Below are 23,491 nucleotides of genomic sequence, written 5' to 3'. Positions count from 1 at the left end.
TGTGTCCAAAAAAAGTCAGAAAAATTTCCAAAATTTTTTTAAAAATGTCCAAAAAATGTTTAAAAATGTCCAAAGAATATCAGAAAAAAAGTCTGAAAAATGTCCAAATTAAGTCTGAAAAAAAAAAAAAAGAAAAAGAAATCCGAAAAATGTTTAAAATTTCCAAAAAAAGTCCCAAAAAAGCCTGAAAACTGTCTGAAAATGTCCGAACAAATATCCGAAAAAAAGTCTGAAAAATACTAGCTTCTCATGAAGGAGGTTAAATAACTTACGCTCATTTTTGACGAGTTTAGTTTCACCTTTTCATGAAACGTTTTCAGGTCAGGTTGTATTTTTTATTTCCGTTGGTAGGGCGTTACAGCGTTGTGCCGCTCTGCAGTTACCATATGTTGATCCCCTAGTGGTCATTATCTATTGGTATTCATTTTAGTGACTTATGGACAAAGTACAGCTGGGGCGAGATTGTTCACACATTTAAAAAACAATTTGATAAAAGAAAACTTGATAAAACTATCAAAACTGAGCAACTTACACTTTTTCAGAATTATCCAGTGGTGCCATTTCATTTGTTTTTGATCCATTATTTTCAGTGCTTGTTTATATAGCGATGCAACAATCTTAATAGTTGACAACTAATCGATTAATCGTTTCAGCTCTGGTATCGTTCTTCATAAAACAATGGGCCTATAACCTGTGGCTGGCTTATGTGTGTTTCCCAGTCAGGACCAGAGCGAGGACTACCTGGCCCTGTTCGACAGCAGCTCAGATGGACGCAAGAAACTGGCCAGCCTCAGCAAAGCCTCACCGGACAGAACCACATGGAACATCCTGGTATTTACCATCAACCACACTCTGACATGTGTTCACTTGTCTTCACATTTGATTTAATATACATCAGGGGTGCAGGATTAAATCCATACAGCGTAGTATGCGTGACAATATTGTATCGAGGCACGGACGTCAAGTATCGACCTTTTATTATATAAACTAACCCCGGCAGCTATTCTGTCTTTCAGAGGTTGTAGCGGGCTCAGTATAAAACCTAGAGTGAAGATAGTGCTATCTTATGAAACAAGAAAACCTAAGGAATGTATTGGAACCAACCATGTCATGTTAGCTTGTCAGGAAGGAGGTTAAATAGTGCTCCAAAGTTACGCTAAAGTTTGGCGAGGAAAAACTGGCATGGCCATTTTCAAAGGGGTCCCTTGACCTCTGACCTCCAGATATGTGAATGAAAACTCTGAGATGAACAGAGTGGAAACTGTATCTTATTAGATAAAACAGTTGTTGACAAACTGCATAATTTGCAAGTGCTTAAAATCGTAATACGATCGTATCGTGGGGCCTCTGGTGATTCCTACCAGCTAAATGATAAGCATCATATGATTATCTAGGCTAAGTAGCTAAAAGGCAGAGCCAATATCAGAATTAAAGAGTTTTACTACAGTTGTCACTAAGTGTTTCCTCCTTTCAAACATTAAAAAGATATCAGTTTCAAGGGTTTCAGGTTTGACAGTAGTTCAGGGTGTAATAAGTGTACGTTCCTCTTCTTTAAGGACGATCAGCCCAGAGCTTTCAACCCGCACTCGAGCTCCCGCAGCACCGGCAGCGTGGACTCCCCCACCGGCCTGAAGAAGAGAGAGCCTGGCATCGCTCTGGCTGCCACCTTCACTGCCAACAACAGGTGGGCAGCGTCTCTGACACACAGTAGTCCAGGTAGAGCAGGGACGAGCCTCTGAGTACTTGCACTGCTGCATTCTGGGTTTCTAGCTGCTTCTCATGTTTCCTACCTGTTGATCGTGGCAGCTGATACGGCCTTCAGGAATTCCTCCCACACACTGACATGTTTTCTTCCATGAACATTGTGTGTGTGGGCTGAGTTTGTAATATGGTAAGAATTTGTGTCAACGCATGTACAGTATCAGTTACTGTAACGCCTTAAAGGAACAGTGTGGAACATTTCAGGGGATCTATTAGCAGAAATGGAAAATAGATAGGGCTGTCAAAGTTAACGCTAAAATAAAGCATTAATGCAAATTCATTTAACGCCACTAATTTCTTTAACGCGTTTACGCAACTTGGTTCTATGGGTACCCACGAGTCTCCCCTTTACAGACATGTCCACTTTATGATAATCACATGCAATTTGGGGCAAGTCATAGTCAAGTCAGCACACTGACACACTGACAGCTGTTGTTGCCTGTTGGGCTGCAGTTTGCCATGTTATGATTGGAGCATATTGTTTTATGCTAAATGCAGTACCTGTGAGGGTTTCTGGATCAATATCTGTCATTGTTTTGTGTTAATAGATTACCAATAATAAATATATACATACATTTACATAAAGCAGCATATTTGTCCACTCCCATGTTGATAAGAGGATTAAATACTTGACAAATCTCCCTTTAAGGTGCATTTTGAACAGATAAAATATGTGATTAATTTGCATTTATTGCGATTAACTATGGACAATCAAGCAATTAATCGCGAATACATATTTTGATAAATTGACAGCCCTAAATATAACATTCATAACTATGTTTTCTTCAGTGTATAATCACCTGAAACTAAGAATCAGTGTGTAGTGTGCATAACCGTGGTACCGCCAGCCGCCGTCTGACTTCTGTTGCTCCTAAAGTCGTGTTATTATGGTAAGGATGACCTCTGAGTGACCGAAACGGCGTTACCACAGTTTTGCACTCGGCGGCTCACGTTACCTCAGACTCAGCGGAGGGGTAATGCAATCTGCAACCACATCACTAGATGTCACCAAATCCTACACACTATCCCTTTAAGGGGGGGTGAGGTGAGAAAAGTGTCATTCTCAGTATTTTACGTAAACACATGACAGAAGTGTCTCCTGGAGAGTTTTATTGTGTCTTCTTGTTTTTGCAGGAGCAACAAGGGAGCTGTGGGGAACTCTGTCACCACCATCTTACACAACAACTACTCTGAGAAACCGCTCACGCCTAAGAGCTCCAACCAGAGGCCGTCGTTCAAGTAGGTCCTGAAATTAGCACAACTGCTCGCCTGACGTGGGTTTGGAGATTTTAATAGGGCTTATCCAAAGAAAAGAAATGTTTGCTATCAGCCAGTTAGTGTTCAGAGTTTCCAATCATATTGTTCTCTCAGCAACATCCTGAAGGCCACAGCAAACGACGAGGTGTCACAAGACAACAGCTCCCTGACAAAGTCCCAGAAGAATTTCTCTTCGACTTCCTCCACGTCAAACAACAGATCTCCTGCGTCGGCCCAGCGCGGCAGCCCCGTCCCGTCTCGAAGGAGGGAGGTCACCGAGGAGGAGGCCGAGAGGTCAGACCCGCTACGCTGTTTCTACCGTGTTTCTACTGCGTGTTTACTGTTCTATTGTTGTGTGACTCATAGCGGCTCCTTTGTGTATCTGAAGGTTTATTCAGCAGGTGAACCAGGCAGCGGTCACCATCCAGCGCTGGTACAGACGCCACGCCAAGAGGCGACACACTAACCAGGCAGCGCTCAAACGCATCCTTGCCAGTAAAAGAAAGGTATCCGTCCGTCCGTCCCCAGGCTGCCTGTACTCCTCACCTTTTATTCTCCATGACCTGAACTGGTTTTATCCCTCTCTCATCCTCCTCTCATTGCTACTGCATCAACGCTCTCTGTGTCTTTCCCTGTCAGGAGTGGGAGGAGAGAACAGAGGAGGACAGTCGCCCGGAGCAGCAGCAGAAAAAGGACGAAGACAGGAAACGGATCCGTGAGGAGAAAGCTCGTCTGGCCCGTCTGGCTGCCATCCAGGTGCTCACCTCTGATTCACCTCCGGCAGCTTTAGTGTTGCACGTACAGAAAGTTGGGAGACTTGTGAGAGACATATTTTGAAAAGAAAAATGGATGCAGGAGAGACTGAGATAGCCTGACTTTTACTCCTTAAAGGGATTAAAAGTCAGGCTTTTAGTTTGGTCCTTGTGGCTGCGTCCCCTGGACTATATGAGGGTTTACATCATTGTCCCGTGTCTCCCCCTGGTGGTGTGTTGCAGGAGCTGCAGCAGAAAAGAGCCCAGCAGGTTGCAGAGGTTCATCATGTAGCCGAGGTGCAGCTGGAAAGCCTGAGGCAGACTGGTGTGGTCGGACGCAAGAAGCCGCCCAGGATTTCTCCCACCAACAAAAGTCCAGCTTCACCGAGCAACAACAGCCCGATGTCGCCCACAGACGTGAAAGCTAAGAACACAGGTCCGTATGCCTCAGCTCTCTACTCTCTAACTTCAGATTCATCTGCTGCTGGTTTATTGGAGTTTTTTTTCTGAAAAGGTCTAGGAATAGTAGTAGTATAAAGTCTATTGTCCTTCTAGTTCTACGTCTAAACTAAACATACTGGCCGGCAGAAGCCATACTGAACACCAGAACATCTTAATATCCTCTTGTGGTTGCCAAAGAACTGCTATTTTGAACATGCATACTGTAATAGGATCGTGTAATAAGCGTATTGATTGGTTACGTGTTTCCACAGACTCCAATTTGAATGTTGCTGCTGACTTAATTGAGCTGAGCTTCAGAGCCATTTCCCCAGCGTTGTCCAATCACAGAGGCTCTCAGTGCTCCCAGGTAAATAACTCCTTCACGCACCTTCTCAGCTCAGCTCTCTCCTCCTCCTTCATTCTCTATCGCTCCTGATATTCAACACATCCTCTCTGTGTTTCCCTCGTAGGATCAGGAGGACCGAGCAGAGGTAGAGATCTGTCTGGAGCAGCAGCAGCAGCAGCTGAACGACAGGAAATCAATACGTAAAGAGAAAGCTCGTCTGGCCCGCCTCGCTGCCTCCCAGGGGAACACTTCTGAGGTACGTACTTTTTTTGTAAACCCTAATTCTGGGTTAAAACAATGTTTTTAAAGTAAGGCTGTCACTACCTACCTACCTAGGATTTTTAGCTCGTAGTGGCTCAGTTTTAAATCTAGAGTGAAGATACTGGTATCATATGAAACAAGAAAATCCTAAGAATCCATCGGTACCAACCATGTCATACTAGCTTGTCGCAAAGGAGGTTAAATAACGCTCCAAATTTACGCAAAATTTTGGCGAGGAAAAACTGTCATGTCCATTTTCAAAGGGGTCCCTTGACCTCTGACCTCCAGATCAGTGAATGTAAATGGGTTCTATGGGTACCCACGAGTCTCCCCTTTACAGACATGCCCACTTTATGATAATCACATGCAGTTTGGGGCAAGTCATAGTCAAGTCAGCACACTGACACACTGACAGCTGTTGTTGTCTGTTGGGCTGCAGTTTGCCATGTTATGATTGGAGCATATTGTTTTATGCTAAATGCAGTACCTGTGAGGGTTTCTGCACAATATCTGTGATTGATTGTCCCGTGTCTCCCTCTGGTGGTGTGTTACAGGAGCTGCAGCAGAAAAGAGCCCAGCGGGTTGCAGAGGTTCATCATGTAGCTGAGGTGCAGCTGGAAAGCCTAAGGCAGACTGGTGTGGTCGGACGCAAGAAGCCGCCCAAGATTTCTCCCACCAACAAAAGTCCAGCTTCACCGAGCAACAACAGTCCGATGTCGCCCACAGACGTGAAAGCTAAGAACACAGGTGAGCCTTAAAGCAGTCGGTCGCTATATCCTGACAGTAGTTCAGATCAATTTGAGGAGTGGTTTGCATGTTCCACATCGCCCTGCATTGGTCCTGGTCATGACTTGGTCTCAGTTAACGTGGTCTTGAGTACAACACTCAACTGTAGTGATTAAATGTTTCCACAGACTCCAATTTGAACGTTGTGGCTGAGTTCGGTGAGCTCTCCAGCTTCAGAGCTGTTTCCCCAGCGTTGTCCAACTGCAGAGGTTCCCAGTGTTCCCAGGTAAATAATTAAAAACTTCCAGCATCTGCCGATGCAAAATGCTAAAGCAGTTCTTTTATCCGGTCCCGTTCTGAGCATGTTTGTTGTGCCGGTGCTGCAGGAGATCCTGCAGAGGTCGGTGAGCGTAGAGGACCAGCGGCAGGGAGCGTTGTCCAGCAGGGCTCCGTCTAAAACTACCCTCAACGAGCTGCTGGACACCCTGAAGCTGTTAGAGGAGGAGCCAGAGAGGCTGTCGGAGCCAAAGTGCTACAGCAAAGAGAAATACGCCTGGATCGACGAGGTGAGACTTCTGCTGATCTTCAGCCAGAGTGGAAAGTAACTATGTTGATTTAAAGACTGTAACCTGCATCTCCACCGTGCCTCGTTACAGGACGTAGACTCCAACTCTCTGACCACGGACAACCTGGAGCGTCACGGACAGCTGAGTCACCACCCTGCGCTGCCAGATGGGGGCGCCCTGCTCTCCGAGGCCAAGCTGCAGAGCATCATGAGCTTCCTGGACGAGATGGAGAAGTCTGAACAGGAGAGACCGCGCTCCGTTACCTCGGGGTCACACAGAGAGGTCGGCGTCTGCATTTCCTGAGTAGTAACAAGATGTAAAAAAAAAGTTGCCGCGTGTTGAATAATAGTCGAATGGATCCTGTGTGTCTGCAGGCTGTGTTGTCTGAGGAGGAGCTGGTTGGTGTCGAGCATGTGTCTGCCGCCGCCGCCGAGATCACCGGCTCCATGATGAGAATGAAGCTGGACCTGGAGGAGAAGAAACGCACGGTCAACATGCTGCAGACTGCACTGGTGGGGGAAATGCTCACACGTTACAACAACACATTTTAATGTTCTTGGTCCTGTTAGCTGCCGTAAGCCGGGTGAAATGAGTCCCTGGAACTAAAAGGTTCCTTCAGCCCGCTGTTATCTGCGTTTCCACTGCGGTCTAAAGACCTGTGAAGATTCGACTAACTAGTCCGCGGACGTATGAAAAAACAACATGACATGAGACAAGGTCACAGCGGTAAACACACTCTGCAGCCTGATGTTCAGTGTGCCGCCTGTTTACTCTTTGTCTCACTGCGACGACATGTACTGCTGCGTAGTATTTTCTAGGGCTGTCAAAGTTAATTTGATAATAACGCATTAATGCAAATTAGTTTATTTCTTTAACACATTAACACAACTTGCAAATTTTAGGTTTTAGTGGGCTCAGCTTTAAAGCTAGAGTGAAGATACTGGTATCATATGAAACTAGAACACCTAAAGAATCCATCGGTACCAACCATGTCACACTAGCTTGTTGCGAAGGAGGATAAATAACGCTACAAACTTAATGCTAAATTTTGGGGAGGGAAAACTGACATGGCCATTTTCAAAGGGGTCCCTTGACCTCTGATCTCCAGATATTTGAATGTGTGAGGGGTTTTGTCCAGAAAATGTTGAAAAATGTCCAAAAAAGTCTGAAAAATGTCCAAAAAATATCCGAAAAAAAAGTCTGAAAAATGTTAAAAAAATAAAATAAAATAGTCCGAAATTTTTTTTTTAAGCGGCCGAAAAAAGTCTGAGAAAAGTTTAAAAACGTCTGAAAAATGTCAAATAAATATCTGGAAAAAAGTCTGAAAAAAAAAAAAACAGTCAGAAATTGTATTTGACTAGCTTGTCAGGAAGGAGGTTAAATAACGCTCCAAACTAAATATTTGTCACTGCTTTGAGTTAATTGATTTACAATAATAAATACATACATACATTTGCATAAAGCAGCATATTTTTCCACTCCCATGTTGATAAGAGTATTAAATACTTGACAAATCTCCCTTTAAGGTACATTTTTGATTAAATGTGTGATTCATTTGCGAATAATTACGATTAACTATTTTAATCGATTGACAGCTGTATTATTTACAGATGCATGTTGGATGTAATGAATGAGGGGGGGTTCCTAGTTCCTGGGGAACGTTCCTGTGGTTGAACAGGGACTGTAGATGCCAATAGCTAGACCTCAGGTATGTTAAACTTCTTTATCTCGTCTCCGGTCCTTCAGGCCCAGCAGAGGGAGCTCACGGTGAGACATGTGAAGGAGACCGAGAAGGAGCTGAACAGAAACTTCACGCTCCAGAAGGAACAATATGAAGCCACCATCCAGAGACACCTCACGTTCATCGATCAGGTAGGTGAACACATAATCTAATCCCAGCTGCATCGTGTTTCTGTCCTCCCTCTCGGTCTACAATCTGTTGTGTCTTTCTTCAGCTGATCAACGATAAAAAGTCTCTGAGTGAGCGCTGTGAAGGAGTGGTGGGAGAACTGAAGCTGGTGGACCAGAAGTACACCAAGAAGATTGCACAAATGCAGGAGCAACATGAAATGGTGAGAAGATGCTCAAACCAGCTGAAAAACACGATGATAATCTAATGTTCCCGTGAAGATTTCACAATTTGCATGAGCACTCAAATAACTTCTGCTTCTCTGCTTTGCATCTGGTGTGATCGTGTGTTGCTTTCTTGCAGTGCTGCTTTTGTTTAACTGTCTTTTCTCTGTTTTCTCTTCTTCTTCTTCTTCCCTCTCTTTCTTTGTCTGTTTATCTGTTTTTTTTTTCCTGGCTTTTAGGTGTGGCAAATTCTGGGTCCCTTGTGCGAGGTAACTTTTTTCTCCTCTAACCCGGTCATCCTCGGCACGATCACCTCTCTCTCGTTCTACCATTCCTTTTTCCTTTCATTCGTCTGTCCCTCACAACCTCTGTTGGACAGTCTGTCTGCATGTGAGTCTCCTCCGTCTTTCCTCATTTATCTCTAGCTTTAGACGTAAAACTCACCTGTCATCATCTATGTTATTGGGTTTGTTTGAACTCTCCTCTTCCTCTTATCTTGATCTTGCAACATGCACGCCCCTTGACTTTGTCACTGTTGCCATCACCGTTTAAAACCTGAACGAAACACCTCCTTTGATTTAAATAAGACCGATACCCCGTCACTCTCACTGTGACACCAAACCGCCGCCATAATCCCCCCCTCCCCCCTCCACAGGAAATCAAGAAGTTAAAGGAGCTAATGAGCGCCACGGAGAAGATCCGCCGGGAGAAATGGATCGACGAGAAAACCAAGAAGATTAAAGAGATCACTGTGAAAGGTACCGTAGCCTCCGCTCAGAGCGGAACTGTGAGATTAAAACATCTTTACTAAAGCTCCATTAAGATCAGGGCATACATCAGCTAGTGTGTGTAATGTAATGCTGAGTAATTCTCCTTTGCTCGGGGGGAACTTCTCCTGTCCGCTCTCATCAAGTACACTTTTATTTTCATGATAAGCCTCTACTGTGCCGGTGTCATGCATCCTTTAGCAGGAATGTGACGTCTTCAGCTTCTTTTCAGTCTCTATTGGCTCTGCAAGGTCTCTGACCTTCTGCCATCAATCTCAAAGATGCACGCTGCATTAGATCTGATATTCAGGGTTCTTACGCAGCATGGACAAGTATGGAATTTGATTTGAGTAATTTTCCAGACTATTGCCCCTTTCTGTTTTCTAAAATATAAATTCAAAATTTCTAGAAGTAAATTGAGCTTGCCCCGATAGCACCATACTGTATTACAGCTGCCGTCTACAGGGCTCTCCCTCATGACTTCTCCCATCAATATTTCCTCCTTTTCTTTATTTATATTATTATTTTTATTAATTAAAAAAAATATATCTATTTATCTTTGCATTTATTTTTTATTTATTTAATATTTATTTTTAAATGTATTTATTTATTTAATTACTTACTTATGTATTTATGCATTTATTTGTTTATTTATCTATGCATAATTTTCCCTTTTCATTTCACCCCTTATTTATTTCCCCAAACTTATTTATTTCTGTATTCTTTTCTTTAAACATTCGTTTTTTACATTTTCTTTATGCATTTTTGCCTCATTATGCAAATGAGGGGACTGCTACTCAGATGTCACTCATTAATAAATAAAAAAATAAATGCAAAGATAAATAAATGAATAAAAATAAATAAATACATTTAAAAATAATTAAAAATCAATACATAAATAAATAAAAGGTGAAATTAAACAGAAGATCAAATAAATAAGGGAATTAATACAAAGATAAATAAATAAAGAAGCTAAAGAAATATCAATTTATGTCACATTTTATCAATTAATTAATGGCTACATTTATTTTAGTTATAAAATAGTAGTTATCCTTTAAGGGCAGCATGAACGAAGAAGTGTTCTTCCATGTTCTCCCACTATTTCCTGCCTGTGATGAGTTCAGTCCATGAAAGGTCACAGACAGATGTCAGCCACTGCTGATGTTTGTACAGTCACAGAGCTTGAGAAGCCTTGTTTGTATTTCTCTGCTTAGTGACTGTTTAGGTGTATTAACTTCTGTTTTCAATGATATTTAGCCCTAAAATAAACCTTCTTTAAAGTAATCTGACTCATAACTATCTGGGATTATTATTAAGATACATGAATCATCCCATTTTTCCCGGAGTAAATGTTACCCAGTGAGCCGTAAACATCCTGCAGGCTCCGACCCGCCACAGAACATGAACTGTATACTGTTCCTCCTCCTCCTCCCGCCTCAGGTCTGGAGCCAGAGATCCAGAAGCTGATTTCAAAGCACAAACAGGAGCTGAAGAAGCTGCGGACGCTCCACGAGGCGGAGCTGCTGCAGGCAGACGACCGGGCAGCACAGCGCTACGTCCGCCAGTGTGAGGAGCTCCGACTACAGCTGGAGAGGGAGAAGGACGAGCAGTGTCAGAGAGAGAGGGAGCTCGGCAAACAGAGGTAGGCCTGTCACATCATCAGCGCTCACACCAAAGAGTATAGAAGCAAAGAGACGAGAGTCTGTCGCCTTTAGCTGCTAGATGGTGCCATTTTTGGACTGAAAAAGCCGATGAGTCTGTCCTAAAAGTTGTGAAATTATGGGCAAATATGCTGCTTTATGCAAATATATGTATATATTTATTATTGGAAATCAATTAACAACACAAAACAATGACAGATGTTGTCCAGAAACCCTCACAGGTACTGCATTTAGCATAAAACAATATGCTCCAATCATAACATGGCAAACTGCAGCCCAACAGGCAACAACAGCTGTCAGTGTGTCAGTGTGCTGACTTGACTATGACTTGCCCCAAACTGCATGTGATTATCATAAAGTGGGCATGTCTGTAAAGGGGAGACTCGTGGGTACCCATAGAACACATTTACATTCACATATCTGGAGGTCAGAGGTCAAGGGACCCCTTTGAAAATGGACATGACAGTTTTTCCTCATCAATATTTAGTGTAAGTTTGGAGCGTTATTTAACCTCCTTCACGCCAAACTAGTATGACATGGTTGGTACCGATGGATTCATTAGGTTCTTTTAGTTTCATATGATACCAGTATCTTCAGTCTAGCTTTAAAACTGAGCTGCTACAACTTCAATGTGTTTAAGAAATTAGTGGCGTTAAAACAGATTTTCCTGAACACGTGTGTGTTTTTGTTTCCGTGTGTGTCAGATATGAGAAGCAGCTTCAGGAGGAGGAGCTGTCCTTGCAGCAGCAGAGGAGGCGTCTCTACAAGGAGGTGGCCGATGAGAAGGAGAGGCTGGCTCAGCTGACTGCAAGGTAAGGTCAAAGGTCACCTTGGTCTCTGTCCACTGTGAAAACCTCAAGTCATAAACCAGAGTTGTTTATCCCACAAGAGACATCCCCAGAATGTTCCAGTCTCCTTCAGTAGTTCTGACTCACTGTGGAGGTGAAACCTTGAAGTTTCATTGCACTGGAGCAGTGTTCAGTTTAAGGCCCAGACACACCAACCGGACATCAGAGAACTAGTAGCGATGAACGCCACCAGTTAAGTCGCCTCACATCGCCTTTGTTTTGGCCAAAAAGTTGCACTGTAACACACCGCAGAGACTACAGCCGACGGCCAGCTAGCACAGACGCTCTGCTCCTGCGTGAGAGGAAATAACTCTCCACACCAGCAGGCAGCAGTAGTCTGTAGTCATCATTCAGAAAGGGAAACAGGATGGCCGAGGACGGAGGATATACAAGCTGTTGTTATGATACATACAGGAAACAAAGCAGCGTCTGTCGACCATTTTCACACCGCTCTCACTCACCACTTAGCTTCATTCCAGATGTTCATGTCGCTGTGTAAATATCCGTGTGTTGGAACGATCAGATGAGATGAAGATGAGAAATGAGAAGTTAGCTTGCTTTCCTCACGTCCGTTTCTCTTCTCCTGAACTGATTCGTTTAAGCTGAACAGCCAATCGGAGTGATTTCTCTCAGCGACGAGCTCCGCTGCCGATTCAACATGCTGAATCGGCCGAAAAAACTCAGAGACGGGCAAAAATTAAGCCGCGAGACGCTCAACGACAGTCAGCTTGGTGTGTCAGGACCTTTAAGATGTTTGTTACAGACTACAGGAACCATTCTTTAAACCATCCTACAGAAATTCTGATCATTCCCAAGTTCAAGAGTGTTTGTGCTTGAAAAGACTCTCCTACTGTCCTGTAGGGAATATAAAACACACGTAGCCTTTAAAGATTTTGCCCTAAAGAGATGCTATTACAGAGTGACCTTTAGAAGATAGAGGACTGAAATGAGCTCTATTAAATGCCATTTAAAGTAAAAAGAACAGCACAAGGCAGTGTGAACTAAAATGAAATGTTATGATGTTGTTCGTGCGTTTGTGTGTGTGTGCATTTGGATGCATACTGTTTATGGAACACAATGCATTATACATGTAGCCTAAGGGATAATGTACAGCTAGCGGGTCATTGTTGTGAAATGAAACCCGACAGGGCGATGCGGAGGGGTCTTACATCGCCCTTATTACACGACTACTTATTTAAGAAATCAATAATTTGACACAAAAATGGTCCGCCAGAGTCCGACATCAGAACTGCGCCCATAGCAACGGTCTGTTATACATAGCAACGGTCTGTTATACAAAAATAACAGACCATAGAACGCCATGATTGGCCAATCTGAATGGAGTATTCAACAAAGCTGTGTAATAAACCCCAGTAATAGCAGCCTTTCTTATTTTGAAATATGAAATGTCATCCCACATTGATGATGCTGAGCTGACTGCCGGTTCCTAAATAGCAAACAGAGAAGACTAAATGTATGTCGGGCTCTGTAGGATCCCTTTCTAATAGCAGCTTTGGTGCTGCCCAGAACATCCTGAGGGAATCAACTGTATGTTTATAGATGATGTATATGAAGATCATCGTGGTTCTCGTGTTTGTGTTCTGACAGGCAGCGCGCTGAGCTGGAGGATCTGCGGCGTCAGCTGGAGGAGAACAGCTCTCTGGCTGGACGAGCCCTCAGAGAGGAGCTGGACAAGACCAGAGAGGAGCAGGAGAGGAGACACCAGGTGATGAGTGGAAACAGTGCAGAATAACGATCAGACATCATCAGGAAGTCTGTCACCTCTGTGAAGTTATCAGCTAAAATGCGTGTGTTGTCTGCGTGGCCAGGTGGAGATGAAGGCGTTACACGAACGTTTGGACATCGAGAAGCAGACCTGGGAAGGAAACTACAAGAAGAAAGAGGTTTGTTGACATGCTGTGCTTCATCGAGTATCACCTGCTGCTTGTTTTGTTGTTATGGTTTGGATGGCTTCTGAGCGAGGCGAAAGGCGTTACCACGGTTTTACACTCAGCGGCTCACGTTACCGCAGTCTTGTAAAGGGAGGAGTGAGTGAAGGAGTAGTCAGTTGGTTGCAATCTGCAACCACACCACTAGATGCCACTAAATCCTGCACACTGTACCAAGCAAAATAGTTTAATAAATAAATAAATAGTTATAGTAGTATGCATATTTATAATATTTTTATTGTTCAACACAGGCCATTTTGGTAGAGACATTAAATATGACAATAGAATAGAAATAATTTAGTTTTACTTTTGTAGGCGGACGTTTTACTGACGTCAGGTAGTCGCTTTCAGTCCATCACAGCAGAATAATATCAGTGTTTTAAAAACGTCTGTTGTTCCCCTTTAAGTCTTGGGCTCATGGGGCCCTGAAGGCATCTGGATCACCCGAGATGTGAAACTTCCCTATCAGTGTAAGAAGAACAGGGAACAAGCTTTTCTGCTAAAAATGATCTTTTTCCGTTATATATATATATATATATATATATATATATATATCTATCTATCTATATATCTATATAGTGACTGAGGCAGGTGGCATGTTTCCAGCTCTCTGGAGTGCAGCGAAGTGAGAGCGAGCTGTGCTTTCCAGCGCTACTTAAATGTGACTTGGATTAAACCCTCAGGAAGAACAGAGTCAATGAGTCAGAGTTAGGAAAACACATCAGTGATACATGCAGGAATGTGAGGACGTTAATAAGTAAAGAATTAACCAATAAGGAAGAAATTACACATTTATCTGAGCCTGGGTGTGTTATATTAACATTTTACCTGCATGGGTATGTGTGTCTATGTTTGGAGGACGGAACCTGACAAAATCCAAAATAAATGAATAAATAAATAAATGACTCGATAAATAAATAAATAAATGTCATTTAATGTAGGAAAAATAATATTAAAAATAAATGTAGCAATTATGAATTAATAAAATGTGACATAAATTGATATTTCTGTTTTAATTCGCTTCTTTATTTATTTATTTTTGTCTTATTCCCTTTTATTTATTTGTGTATTTATTTTTTATTAATTTTTAAATGTATTTTTTTATTTTTGCATTTGTATTTTTAAAAAAAAATTTGCACTTGGTTTTTATTTATTTATTTATTTCTGCATGATTTTCCCTTTGCATTTCAACCCTTAATTATTTCCCCAAATTTAATAAACTTAATAAAAAATAAATGCAAAAATAAATAAATACATGAGTTGATAAAAATAAATACATAAAAAAATTAAAATAAAAAGTAATTATTAAAATTAAATAAAGACGCAAATTAAAAAAAATAACAATTTATTTCACATTTTGTCAATAAATTAATGGCTACATTTATTTTTAATATTATCTTCGTTAAATTTAATGACATGTTTATTTATTTATCGAGTCATTTATTCATTTATTTTTTTTATTTTAGCAGGTTCCGTCCGCTATATGTATGAGGTCAGAAAGCAGCCAGGACAGACATCATGTGTGTGTGTGTGTGTGTGTGTGTTTCCACAGGAAGCGTGGCTACTGAGCCGCGAGCGCGAACTCAAAGAGGGACTGCGACGAGAACGTGACAAAGAGATCGAGCTCGCCATCTGGACGCTGGAGGAGGAGACCAGCAAGGACAAAGAGGAGTGTGAGAGGGCAGCTGACAACAGGTGTGTGTGTGTGTGTGTGTGGTGACATCACAGGTGCACTGATGTTTTTTCCTTTAGCACAATGATGACAATGTGTCACCCAGTCTACACCTACACTTTAAACTGCTTTAGTTACAAATCAGTTTTTGAGTCCCGATAAAAATGTTGCAAATCCTAGTTGTGTCACACTTCCCCTCCGACAGCTTCACCAAATGCTAGAACAGTTCTAATCAACACCAACTGACTGTGTTGTCAGGTTGAAGCGCGTGAGGGAGAAATACGAGGCTGAGCTGGGCGAGCTGGATCGCTCCGAGAGGACGGCCGTGGAGAAACAACAAGAGATGAGGAAGCAGCAGATGGAGACGCAGGGAGAGCTGATCAGACTGCAGGCGGCGCTCCGACAGAAAGAACTGGAGACTGAAGACGTCACACAGGTAAGGAGCAAAGCATGTATGAACACTAGGGCTGTCTATTAGTTGTAACGCCACTAATTTCGGCTCAGTTTTAAAGCTAGAGTGAAGATACTGGCATCATATGAAACTATAAATCCTAAGGAATCCATCGGTACCAACCATGTCGTATTAGATTCCATTTGAACTTGAACTCGTCTCTTCAGACCAGGGACAAGCTGGTGGATGAGCGCCGCAGCCTGGCGGAGGTGGTACGGCAGGAGTTCGCCGACCGGCTGGTGATGACGGAGGAGGACAACCGCAGGATGAAGGTGGAGGTGTCAGAAGTTCGAGCGAGGCTGCGGCTGGAGGTGGAGAGAGTCACCAGGGAGAAGGAAGAGGAGCTGGCGGAAGTCCACCAACGGTAAGGAGGAAGAGACAGAGGAGGATAACAACACAGTGGCTGTAATGGTTAGATTTATACTGTTTTAAATCATGAAAAAATAACTTAATTAAGTAAAACCACAATGCTTTATAAGAGTCTGCTGGATAATCTAATGACTGAACACAACAAAGATTAAAATTGAATGACTTTTTGGCGACTAAAACTGGATGAAAACGTTCTGAGTTGTCGTCGACTGAAACTATGAAGGATAAAAATGACTAAAACTAATAAACATGTTGTCTTAAGATGAAGACTAGATTTAGAATAGCTGCCAAAGTTAACACGGCTGTTTCCTGTGATTTTCCAGAGTGAAGTCGGCCATCCTGAAGAAGGAAGAAACTGTCAATAACCTGCGGAAGCAGCACGAGGTGAGAGGCCTGATGGAGCTGACAGATCAGGATCAATAAACTCAGAGAAGATTAATAAACTCAGTTTGACAGCGTGTATAAATGTGGTCCTCTGCTCTGCTAGGCTGCCCTGAAGAGGGCGGATCACCTGGAGGCCCTGTGGGAACAGCAGAGGAAGCAGCTGCTGGAGAAGTGACGGACAGGAAGGCTTTATCCGTCTGGACGCCCCCCTCCGCTCTGAGCTCTGATCCATTGTGTCGCTCTCATGTTGTTCCTGCCAGCAAGACTGAACCTGTGGAACTGCAGAAGGTTGAACAAGTGACTGAACCACCTTGTCCTACCTCATTTGAAGAATACAACATGGGGAAAAGCTCTGGGCCTCACTGTATAACCCTCCCCCACCCCGACCCCGACCCCCCCACCTGAAGGACATGAAGGATCGTGTCTTGTTGGAACTTCCCTAATTTAAATGCCACAGACCAGGTGGCACCAGATGAAAAGACTACGGATGGACGTCCCATTCGTCTTCTCTTTCCAGAGGAGGATTGCTGCAGTGTTTTGTGACTGTACCTTCCTCCTCCTCCTCCCTCCCTCCCCCCGGAGCAGGAATGCCTCCATGTTCCCCACAGAGCTGCCACGGAGAACTGTTCCAGATGTTCCTGAGACCAGCCCAGGCCTGTGCTGGTGTACAGTGGGAAGTGTTTGAGGGGTGGGGGGGGGTTGCTCTTTCTAGAGGACGTTTACAACCTAGAAACTGAGGCTGTGTTCAGACCTGACATCAACATGAGTCCTGAGTGATCCCATCACAAGTGGACAGCAGGGATGTGACGGTGAGGTTAATAAACTTGTGACAACACCGGTGTTACCGTTTACACCAGATGTTTTACAAGAAAAGATGACGCTCAATATGTGTAGAGCTTTTACTTTGATATATACAGTCGTGTGGCGGTGTGTCCGGGCTCTCTGGTCCAGCCTTCGCTCCGAGGCTGCAGGTTTTCACCCGGCGCCGCTCCGTCCTCCGCGCGGCGATTCCCTCATTAACGTTATGGTTCCCTGATAGCTTTGGGTTTCAATCTGAAGTATTGCCAAATAGACACTTCGACACCAAATCCTCCGCCATCGTCTCGTCTGTCAATTCTCTCTCTCGTCCCGTGTGTGAAATCTGACTCCTGCTGCTCTGAGCTGAGACTCCATACGGAGCAGACACTTTCAGATTGTAGCGTCCGTCGTCCGACTACGTATCATTAACACGCAGCTGATACGAGTAAATGAACTAAATGTGTTTTATTTCTGTAAAAAAAAGAAGCAAAACGACGGTGGGGGCGGTGTATTCCCGCCCAGCGTGTAACACCAACTACCGCGGCACGCCTAGTGGACAGCTCTAAGTACGTCTGTTCACGCCTGGCATTAGAATGCGTCTCCTCTGGTCATCGGAGTGTGATCGGCTCTCTCTTCCCCGCTCTATATGCAAATAAACACGCAGTAAACACACGGCTAATGCAACGGACGTTATCACGTACTATCACATGATGTCAGTAGTGATATCATACTATCTACATATTCCTGAATTCAGGTACGTTTTTTTAACGTCAGAATAAAAGGTTATTGTACGGGGACCTCCGTGCCGCCAACACTGCTGCCGTTGCCAGGAAACAGCGGCGTACAGAGCTTCAGAGAGCCGGGATGAGAGCGAGGGAGCGGGTAAGCGGGTGTCAGCTCCGTGCAAAGCAGCGGAACAAAAACACCGACAGTATGATAATGATGCACTTCCTGTCTCTAGTCTGATCGTCTGTAGATATGTAGCCTATAGATAAGATATATTTTAATAAATAAAATAAAGTTGTACCGACAGGATCCAGTAGAGTAAAGAGGCCGTTTCCATGCCGCGAGGTACACCAGCGCTCACATCTGCCGGTCATATGTTGCCCAACCACCTCTGAATGTGGTCTGTGTGATCGGATCTCAATGCGTCTTGAGTGCGTTCACACCTGTACTTAGAGCTGTCCTCCTGTGATCCGATCACTCAGGTCTGATGTTAACACCAGGTCTGAACGAGGCCTCAGATCAGTGAGCATCAGAGCTACAGTCTTAGCTTCTGTTTGTACCAAGTCAAGCCCCCCTTTTTATCTTGTTGAGTCATGTGTTTTGTCCCAGTGCCCCCTCAAGGCGAGCGCTAATTACAGGATCTATAACCTCTCCCTCGCTGCTCCCGCCCTGTGACTCGCTCTGAACAGTTTGTTATGTGTGTAACAGAGAAGTTAGAAGAGATGAACTAACGCTGGTTAAAGTCAGAGGATGTTGTTAGAAAGAGAGAGAGGATGCAGCTTAGGAAACAGGGAAAAGAAAGATGTGACGTCCGATGGCGTGTTTGAGGTCAGAGATGAGATGATTGTAGAGTGGCTTTCTGAAAGTGAGGAAGGAAGAAGAGGAGGGGTGGAGGGAAGAAGGAATGTTTATAGGATTAGGAAGGCAGAGCTGGGACAGAGCGGGCCGGGGTGGTAGGAGGGTGTGAGGGGGCACATGTGACCGGAGGAGTTAAAAAGACATATACTTTAGGTTTGGCCTGATTCAGAGGCTGCACTGTGACAAAACACATCAAACTCAACAGGCGGCGGCCTCCCGTCACACACACGTGTAAACTATCTGGATGTTTTGTAACTCTCAGGAGCCACCACCTCTCTGCACCTCTAATGTGTATTTCATTGGTTTCTTTTCTAATTTCTTAACCCCTGCAATGATCGGAGATTAGTCCAAGCTCCTCTCGCAGACACAAAACGTCTTTGTGGGTAAGACTTCAGTGAGTTAGTGAGGGGCTGCAGAGGGAAACTCTAAACCTGGAAGTGAAGCCTCGTGATGTGAAAGACCACTTCACTGATGTGTAAATTAGACACCTCACATCAGGACATATTTATTCTGTTTCTCTCTTTCCTTTTATTTATGTTCCAATTTAGCACTCACACGTGACCTTTATTACAGAGAGGTCGAGGATTTGAAGTTTTGTTTTCATTCCACAAAGCTTTCGTCAACACGTCGAGTGTTTTTATATAGCAGCCGTGCTAAAACGTTCTATAACTATGCCATTAGTAGATGGTTTAAATACAGTATGTCAGGTTTTTTCTGACATTGGAAGTTGTCCGAGCCACAATGTGAAGAGTTCATATGAAGTGTAACGGAGAGCTGCAGGAATGAGTCCTACAACATGGAAGTTAGTCGGCTTTTTAGCACGTCCGGTTCCCTCGTCTGGAAGTCAATGGGTTTTTAGAAGCGCTGTCAAGGTCAAGGGACGATTAATCGCACATTTTTTATCTGTTCAAAATGTACCTTAAAGGGAGATCTGTCAAGTATTTAATCCTCTTATCAACATGGGAGTGGACAAATATGCTGCTTTATGCAAATGTATGTATATATTTATTATTGTAAATCAATTAACACAAAACAATGACAGATATTGTCCAGAAACCCTCACAGGTACTGCATTTAGCATAAAACAATATGCTCACATCATAACATGGCAAACTGCAGCCCAACAGGCAACAACAGCTGTCAGTGTGTCAGTGTGCTGACTTGACTATGACTTGCCCTAAACTGCATGTGATGATCATAAAGTGGGCATGTCTGTAAAGGGGAGACTCGTGGGTACCCATAGAACACATTTACATTCACACATGTGTGTTAATGTGTTAAAGAAATTTGTGGCGTTAAAACAAATTTGTGTTATTAGCGCATTAACATTGACAGTCCTAGTTTTAATATGTAATTTTTTTAGTTTAAAAACAAAATAAAAATGGAAACAATAGGAGGAAATAAACATAAGAAATGTAATTATTATTTTGAATAATAATATTTAATTAATAGTAATTTTTCATCACAATAATTACCCCCCAAAAGAATTAAATAAAACCATAAGATCTTTCTCTTTTACCCTGAATCCCTAAAAAAAACACATGTAATGCCTTAATCATAAAGGCATCATTATCACATTAACTCTGACAGCCCTAAATAGATTTCAGTTAGATGCCTGAAATAATGTCTGTGGTTTATGATATAAAATACATCAATAAATATTCCACTCCTTAATTTTGAAGCCTTTATATGTCTTAAAAAAGGAGTCTAAATGAGACTAAACGTCAAATCCCGTTGGCTTTTAGTGGAGGGAACCAGAGCGACACTAACTTCCCGTTGGCCTACAAATATACATCATCCCTGCAGCGCTCTGTGTAGTATGGAAGGGTCGGGGTTAACGTAGTGAAGCTTTATGGGTAATGCGGTTTGTGACCTGAGGCACTAAATCCGAGTGATTTGTCACATCAGCCAAACAAAAACCAAAATATTGAAATCGACTCAGAACAGAAATAATAAAAGAAGTCCCAGACTGGAGCGAGACAGCAGCGGTTGATGTGTGTCACACGTCACGGCGAGTTTCACGCTCACTAACTGGAGATTCACTGTGAGTCACGAGGACGTTCGGAGGTCCGAAGCACCACAGTGTGCTCTGCTGGTGTTGGCACGGCCGCCGCTGGCCTCCAACCCGAGAGGGGCGGCGCCGTGTGAGTTGGCGATGCGAGTTGGCATTCCTCGCGCATGCCCGTCCTACAAGTGCCAATGCGCCTTGCCTTTGTGTGCAATTTGAGTGTGTGTGTGTGTGTGTGAGCCACCGTTCCTCCCAAGTTGACCTGAGATGACCCCTCGTGGTGTCACATGCACACTCACACATGCACAAAGTACCCTGTTGTTGTTGTTTTTATTCATTTGTGTACAAACCATTCCAGCTGTTCTTGTTTAGATTTCTATATGTATAATAACCCAGAACTTGTAGCTCTTGATCACACTGTTTTCTCATCTCGTTCTAGTTTAGTTTTTATTGTTAGTGATGGTTCGAAAAACTGTGAAGATGAAGAAGATGGCGACTGATTTCTGTTTCAGCATAAAGAGAAATAAAAAGTAAAGACTGTTTGGGAAGACGCTCTGTGTTCCTGGTTTCTGTCCACTGTGGGAAAACAGACAATTGTTTGCTTGTTTTCTGTCCCCCCCCGCCGCCCCGCCCTCCCATCATCCCTCGCTCTCTCAGACCATAACTCATGGGTTGGGTTGGGAGGCGAATCTTCAATCTCATGTCGTCAATAGTCCGTGGAATCCAGATGATGAGCTGTTGGTTTGGAGGCTGAGATGATTTACTGACAGCGTTTAAATGCATCGATTCATTCCTCAACTGTTTACTGCACAATAGTTCTCTAAATGTCGAGTCCTCGCTGCCATTATGACGTTAAAAACACCTCTGGGATGTTTCAGCCTATACATCTGGTCGATACACAGGAGTACCGCAATATTATGTTGTGCGATACCGTATCGATTCTCCAAAACGCTGAATTGATTTTTAATTAAAATCTCCGTCATATGAAACTATAAAACCTGATGAATCCATCGGTACCAACCATGTCATACTAGCTGGTCATGAAGGAGGTCAAATAACACTCCAAAGTTAGGCTAAATTTTCGTGAAAATTCACGCAGTCTTTGTCTCTGCTCGTCTTAGATTCTTAATATGGCTTAAGAACTGTCTTTTCCTACTTTTAAAGGCTGCATTACAGTAAAGTGATGTTCTAGCTGTTTTATTATTTGCCTTTTACACTTAATCATTTTATCCACATTACTGATGATAATTTATCAAAGTAATTGTGTAAATATTTTGTAATAGTCAACCCTACAATAATGTTATATCGGTAGAGAATCCATTGGTATTAACCAAGGAAGTTAAATAATGCTCCAAATTTATGCTAAATTTTGGCGAGGAAAAACTGGCATGGCCATTTTCAAAGGGGTCCCGTGCCCTCTGACCTCCAGATATGTGAATGCATGAGGATTATTGTCCAAAAAAAAGTCAGAAAGATGTTCAAAAAATTTCAAGAAAAAGTCTGAAAAAAGTCCCAAAAAAGTCTGAAAAATGTAAAAAAAAAAAAAAAAGTCTGAAAAATATCTGAAAATGTCCAAAAAATATCCGAAAAAAAGTCCAAAAAATTAAAAATAAAAAAGTCCAAAAATATCCGAGAAATATCGAAAAAAAAGTCCAAAAAAAGTAAATAAAAAAAATATATGTTTGTAAATGTCCAAATAATATCCAAAATAAATCAGAAAAAAAGTCTGAAAAATGTAAAAAAAAAAAAAGTCTGAAAATGTCCAAAAAATATCCGAAAAATATCCGAACAAAATATCCGAAAAAAGTAAAAAAAAATGTCCAAAATAAATCTGAAAAAAAGTGAAAAATGTAAAAAAAAAAAAAAATTGTTATTCATGTTATTCTTTCTATTCTAAAATTATGTATTTCTTGTGTGTTCTTTATGCAATGACAGTTTTGCTAAAATAAATTTAAAAATATTGCAATATGAGGCGGCACGATGGTGCAGTGTTCTCCCATGTTAGCGTGGGTTTTCTCCGGGTGCTCAGGTTTCCTCCCACAGTCCAAAGACATGCAGGTTTGGTTAATGTTGACTCTAAATTGTCCCGTAGGTGTGAATGGTTGTCTGTCTCTACGTGTCAGCCCTGTGATAGTCTGGAGACCTGTCCAGGGTGTACCCACCTTCGCCCAAGGTCAGCTGGGATCGGCTCCAGAGTATTTCTGAGGTATTTCTGCATCACGGGGGGAGAGGGAAAAGGTCAGCAGGTGACGTAGAAACCAAAACGGTTGCTTAAAGTGTAGCTGGTGACTGCAGGTTTCCAGTCGGCACCCCGTCTTTTTCCCCCTCACTCTTGTATTTATTTACTTGACATAACACATTGGCTTGACATAATTAATGCAGTCTTTAAATGTCAATCATGCCGTATGGGTTCCTCCCAGAACCATGTAATAAGCCTCATATATTTGGCTCCTAGTTCTACAGTATTTCCTAGAAGCTGTCTTGGCCACAAGTACGTTTCAGGAACGTAAGGAAGGTCATTTGACCCTCTGAAATACAGATCTGTATTGTTCCGCTAAGGTTGTGTATTTAAACTTGTGTTGGTTGATTTCTTTGGGTTTTATAAGCTGAAGTACTAAATAGGATAAGAGCGGTGACGGATAATGGATGGATGGAAAATCGCAATATGTGGCCTTGCTTACAGTATCGCAATATATTGAATCGTCAGCCCGGTATCATGATACGTATTGTATTGCCAGATTTTTACCAATATGCAGCCCTAACATCTGGAATAATGTCCAGAGCTGACCCACTTCTTCTTCTTCTCCTCCTCTTTTC

At 42.8% G+C, this 23,491-nt stretch overlaps 1 protein-coding gene across 9 annotated transcripts in view; it reads left to right on the top strand.

Moving 5' to 3' along the window:
* The window catches only part of cep131 (centrosomal protein 131), a 213,740-nt gene that overhangs the window by 33,796 nt on the left and 156,453 nt on the right, over positions 1-23,491 (top strand). For 4 of the 9 annotated variants that reach the window (XM_074620763.1, XM_074620761.1, XM_074620762.1 and 1 more), the window contains 27 exons: positions 720-831; positions 1,557-1,684; positions 2,896-3,000; positions 3,133-3,312; positions 3,407-3,524; positions 3,658-3,774; positions 4,014-4,206; positions 4,484-4,578; positions 4,682-4,813; positions 5,373-5,565; positions 5,733-5,830; positions 5,931-6,110; positions 6,201-6,392; positions 6,485-6,622; positions 7,857-7,982; positions 8,066-8,182; positions 8,423-8,452; positions 8,839-8,941; positions 10,391-10,592; positions 11,316-11,423; positions 13,068-13,185; positions 13,289-13,363; positions 14,961-15,103; positions 15,339-15,516; positions 15,699-15,895; positions 16,224-16,284; positions 16,388-21,222. In XM_074620763.1, coding sequence (XP_074476864.1) covers positions 720-831; positions 1,557-1,684; positions 2,896-3,000; positions 3,133-3,312; positions 3,407-3,524; positions 3,658-3,774; positions 4,014-4,206; positions 4,484-4,578; positions 4,682-4,813; positions 5,373-5,565; positions 5,733-5,830; positions 5,931-6,110; positions 6,201-6,392; positions 6,485-6,622; positions 7,857-7,982; positions 8,066-8,182; positions 8,423-8,452; positions 8,839-8,941; positions 10,391-10,592; positions 11,316-11,423; positions 13,068-13,185; positions 13,289-13,363; positions 14,961-15,103; positions 15,339-15,516; positions 15,699-15,895; positions 16,224-16,284; positions 16,388-16,459 — 3,511 coding nt within the window. In that variant the 3' untranslated portion in view covers positions 16,460-21,222. Of the gene's footprint in view, positions 1-719; positions 832-1,556; positions 1,685-2,895; positions 3,001-3,132; positions 3,313-3,406; positions 3,525-3,657; positions 3,775-4,013; positions 4,207-4,483; positions 4,579-4,681; positions 4,814-5,372; positions 5,566-5,732; positions 5,831-5,930; positions 6,111-6,200; positions 6,393-6,484; positions 6,623-7,856; positions 7,983-8,065; positions 8,183-8,422; positions 8,453-8,838; positions 8,942-10,390; positions 10,593-11,315; positions 11,424-13,067; positions 13,186-13,288; positions 13,364-14,960; positions 15,104-15,338; positions 15,517-15,698; positions 15,896-16,223; positions 16,285-16,387; positions 21,223-23,491 lie in introns of those variants that run through there. The other 5 variants (XR_012591985.1, XM_074620765.1, XM_074620768.1 and 2 more) reach the window with 5 other exon arrangements.

The sequence above is a fragment of the Sebastes fasciatus genome, chromosome 20 (genome assembly GCF_043250625.1).
Source record: "Sebastes fasciatus isolate fSebFas1 chromosome 20, fSebFas1.pri, whole genome shotgun sequence".
NCBI classification, from domain to species: domain Eukaryota; kingdom Metazoa; phylum Chordata; class Actinopteri; order Perciformes; family Sebastidae; genus Sebastes; species Sebastes fasciatus.
Note: the sequence above shows the minus strand (reverse complement) of the source record. Positions and strands in the feature narration are given on the sequence as shown.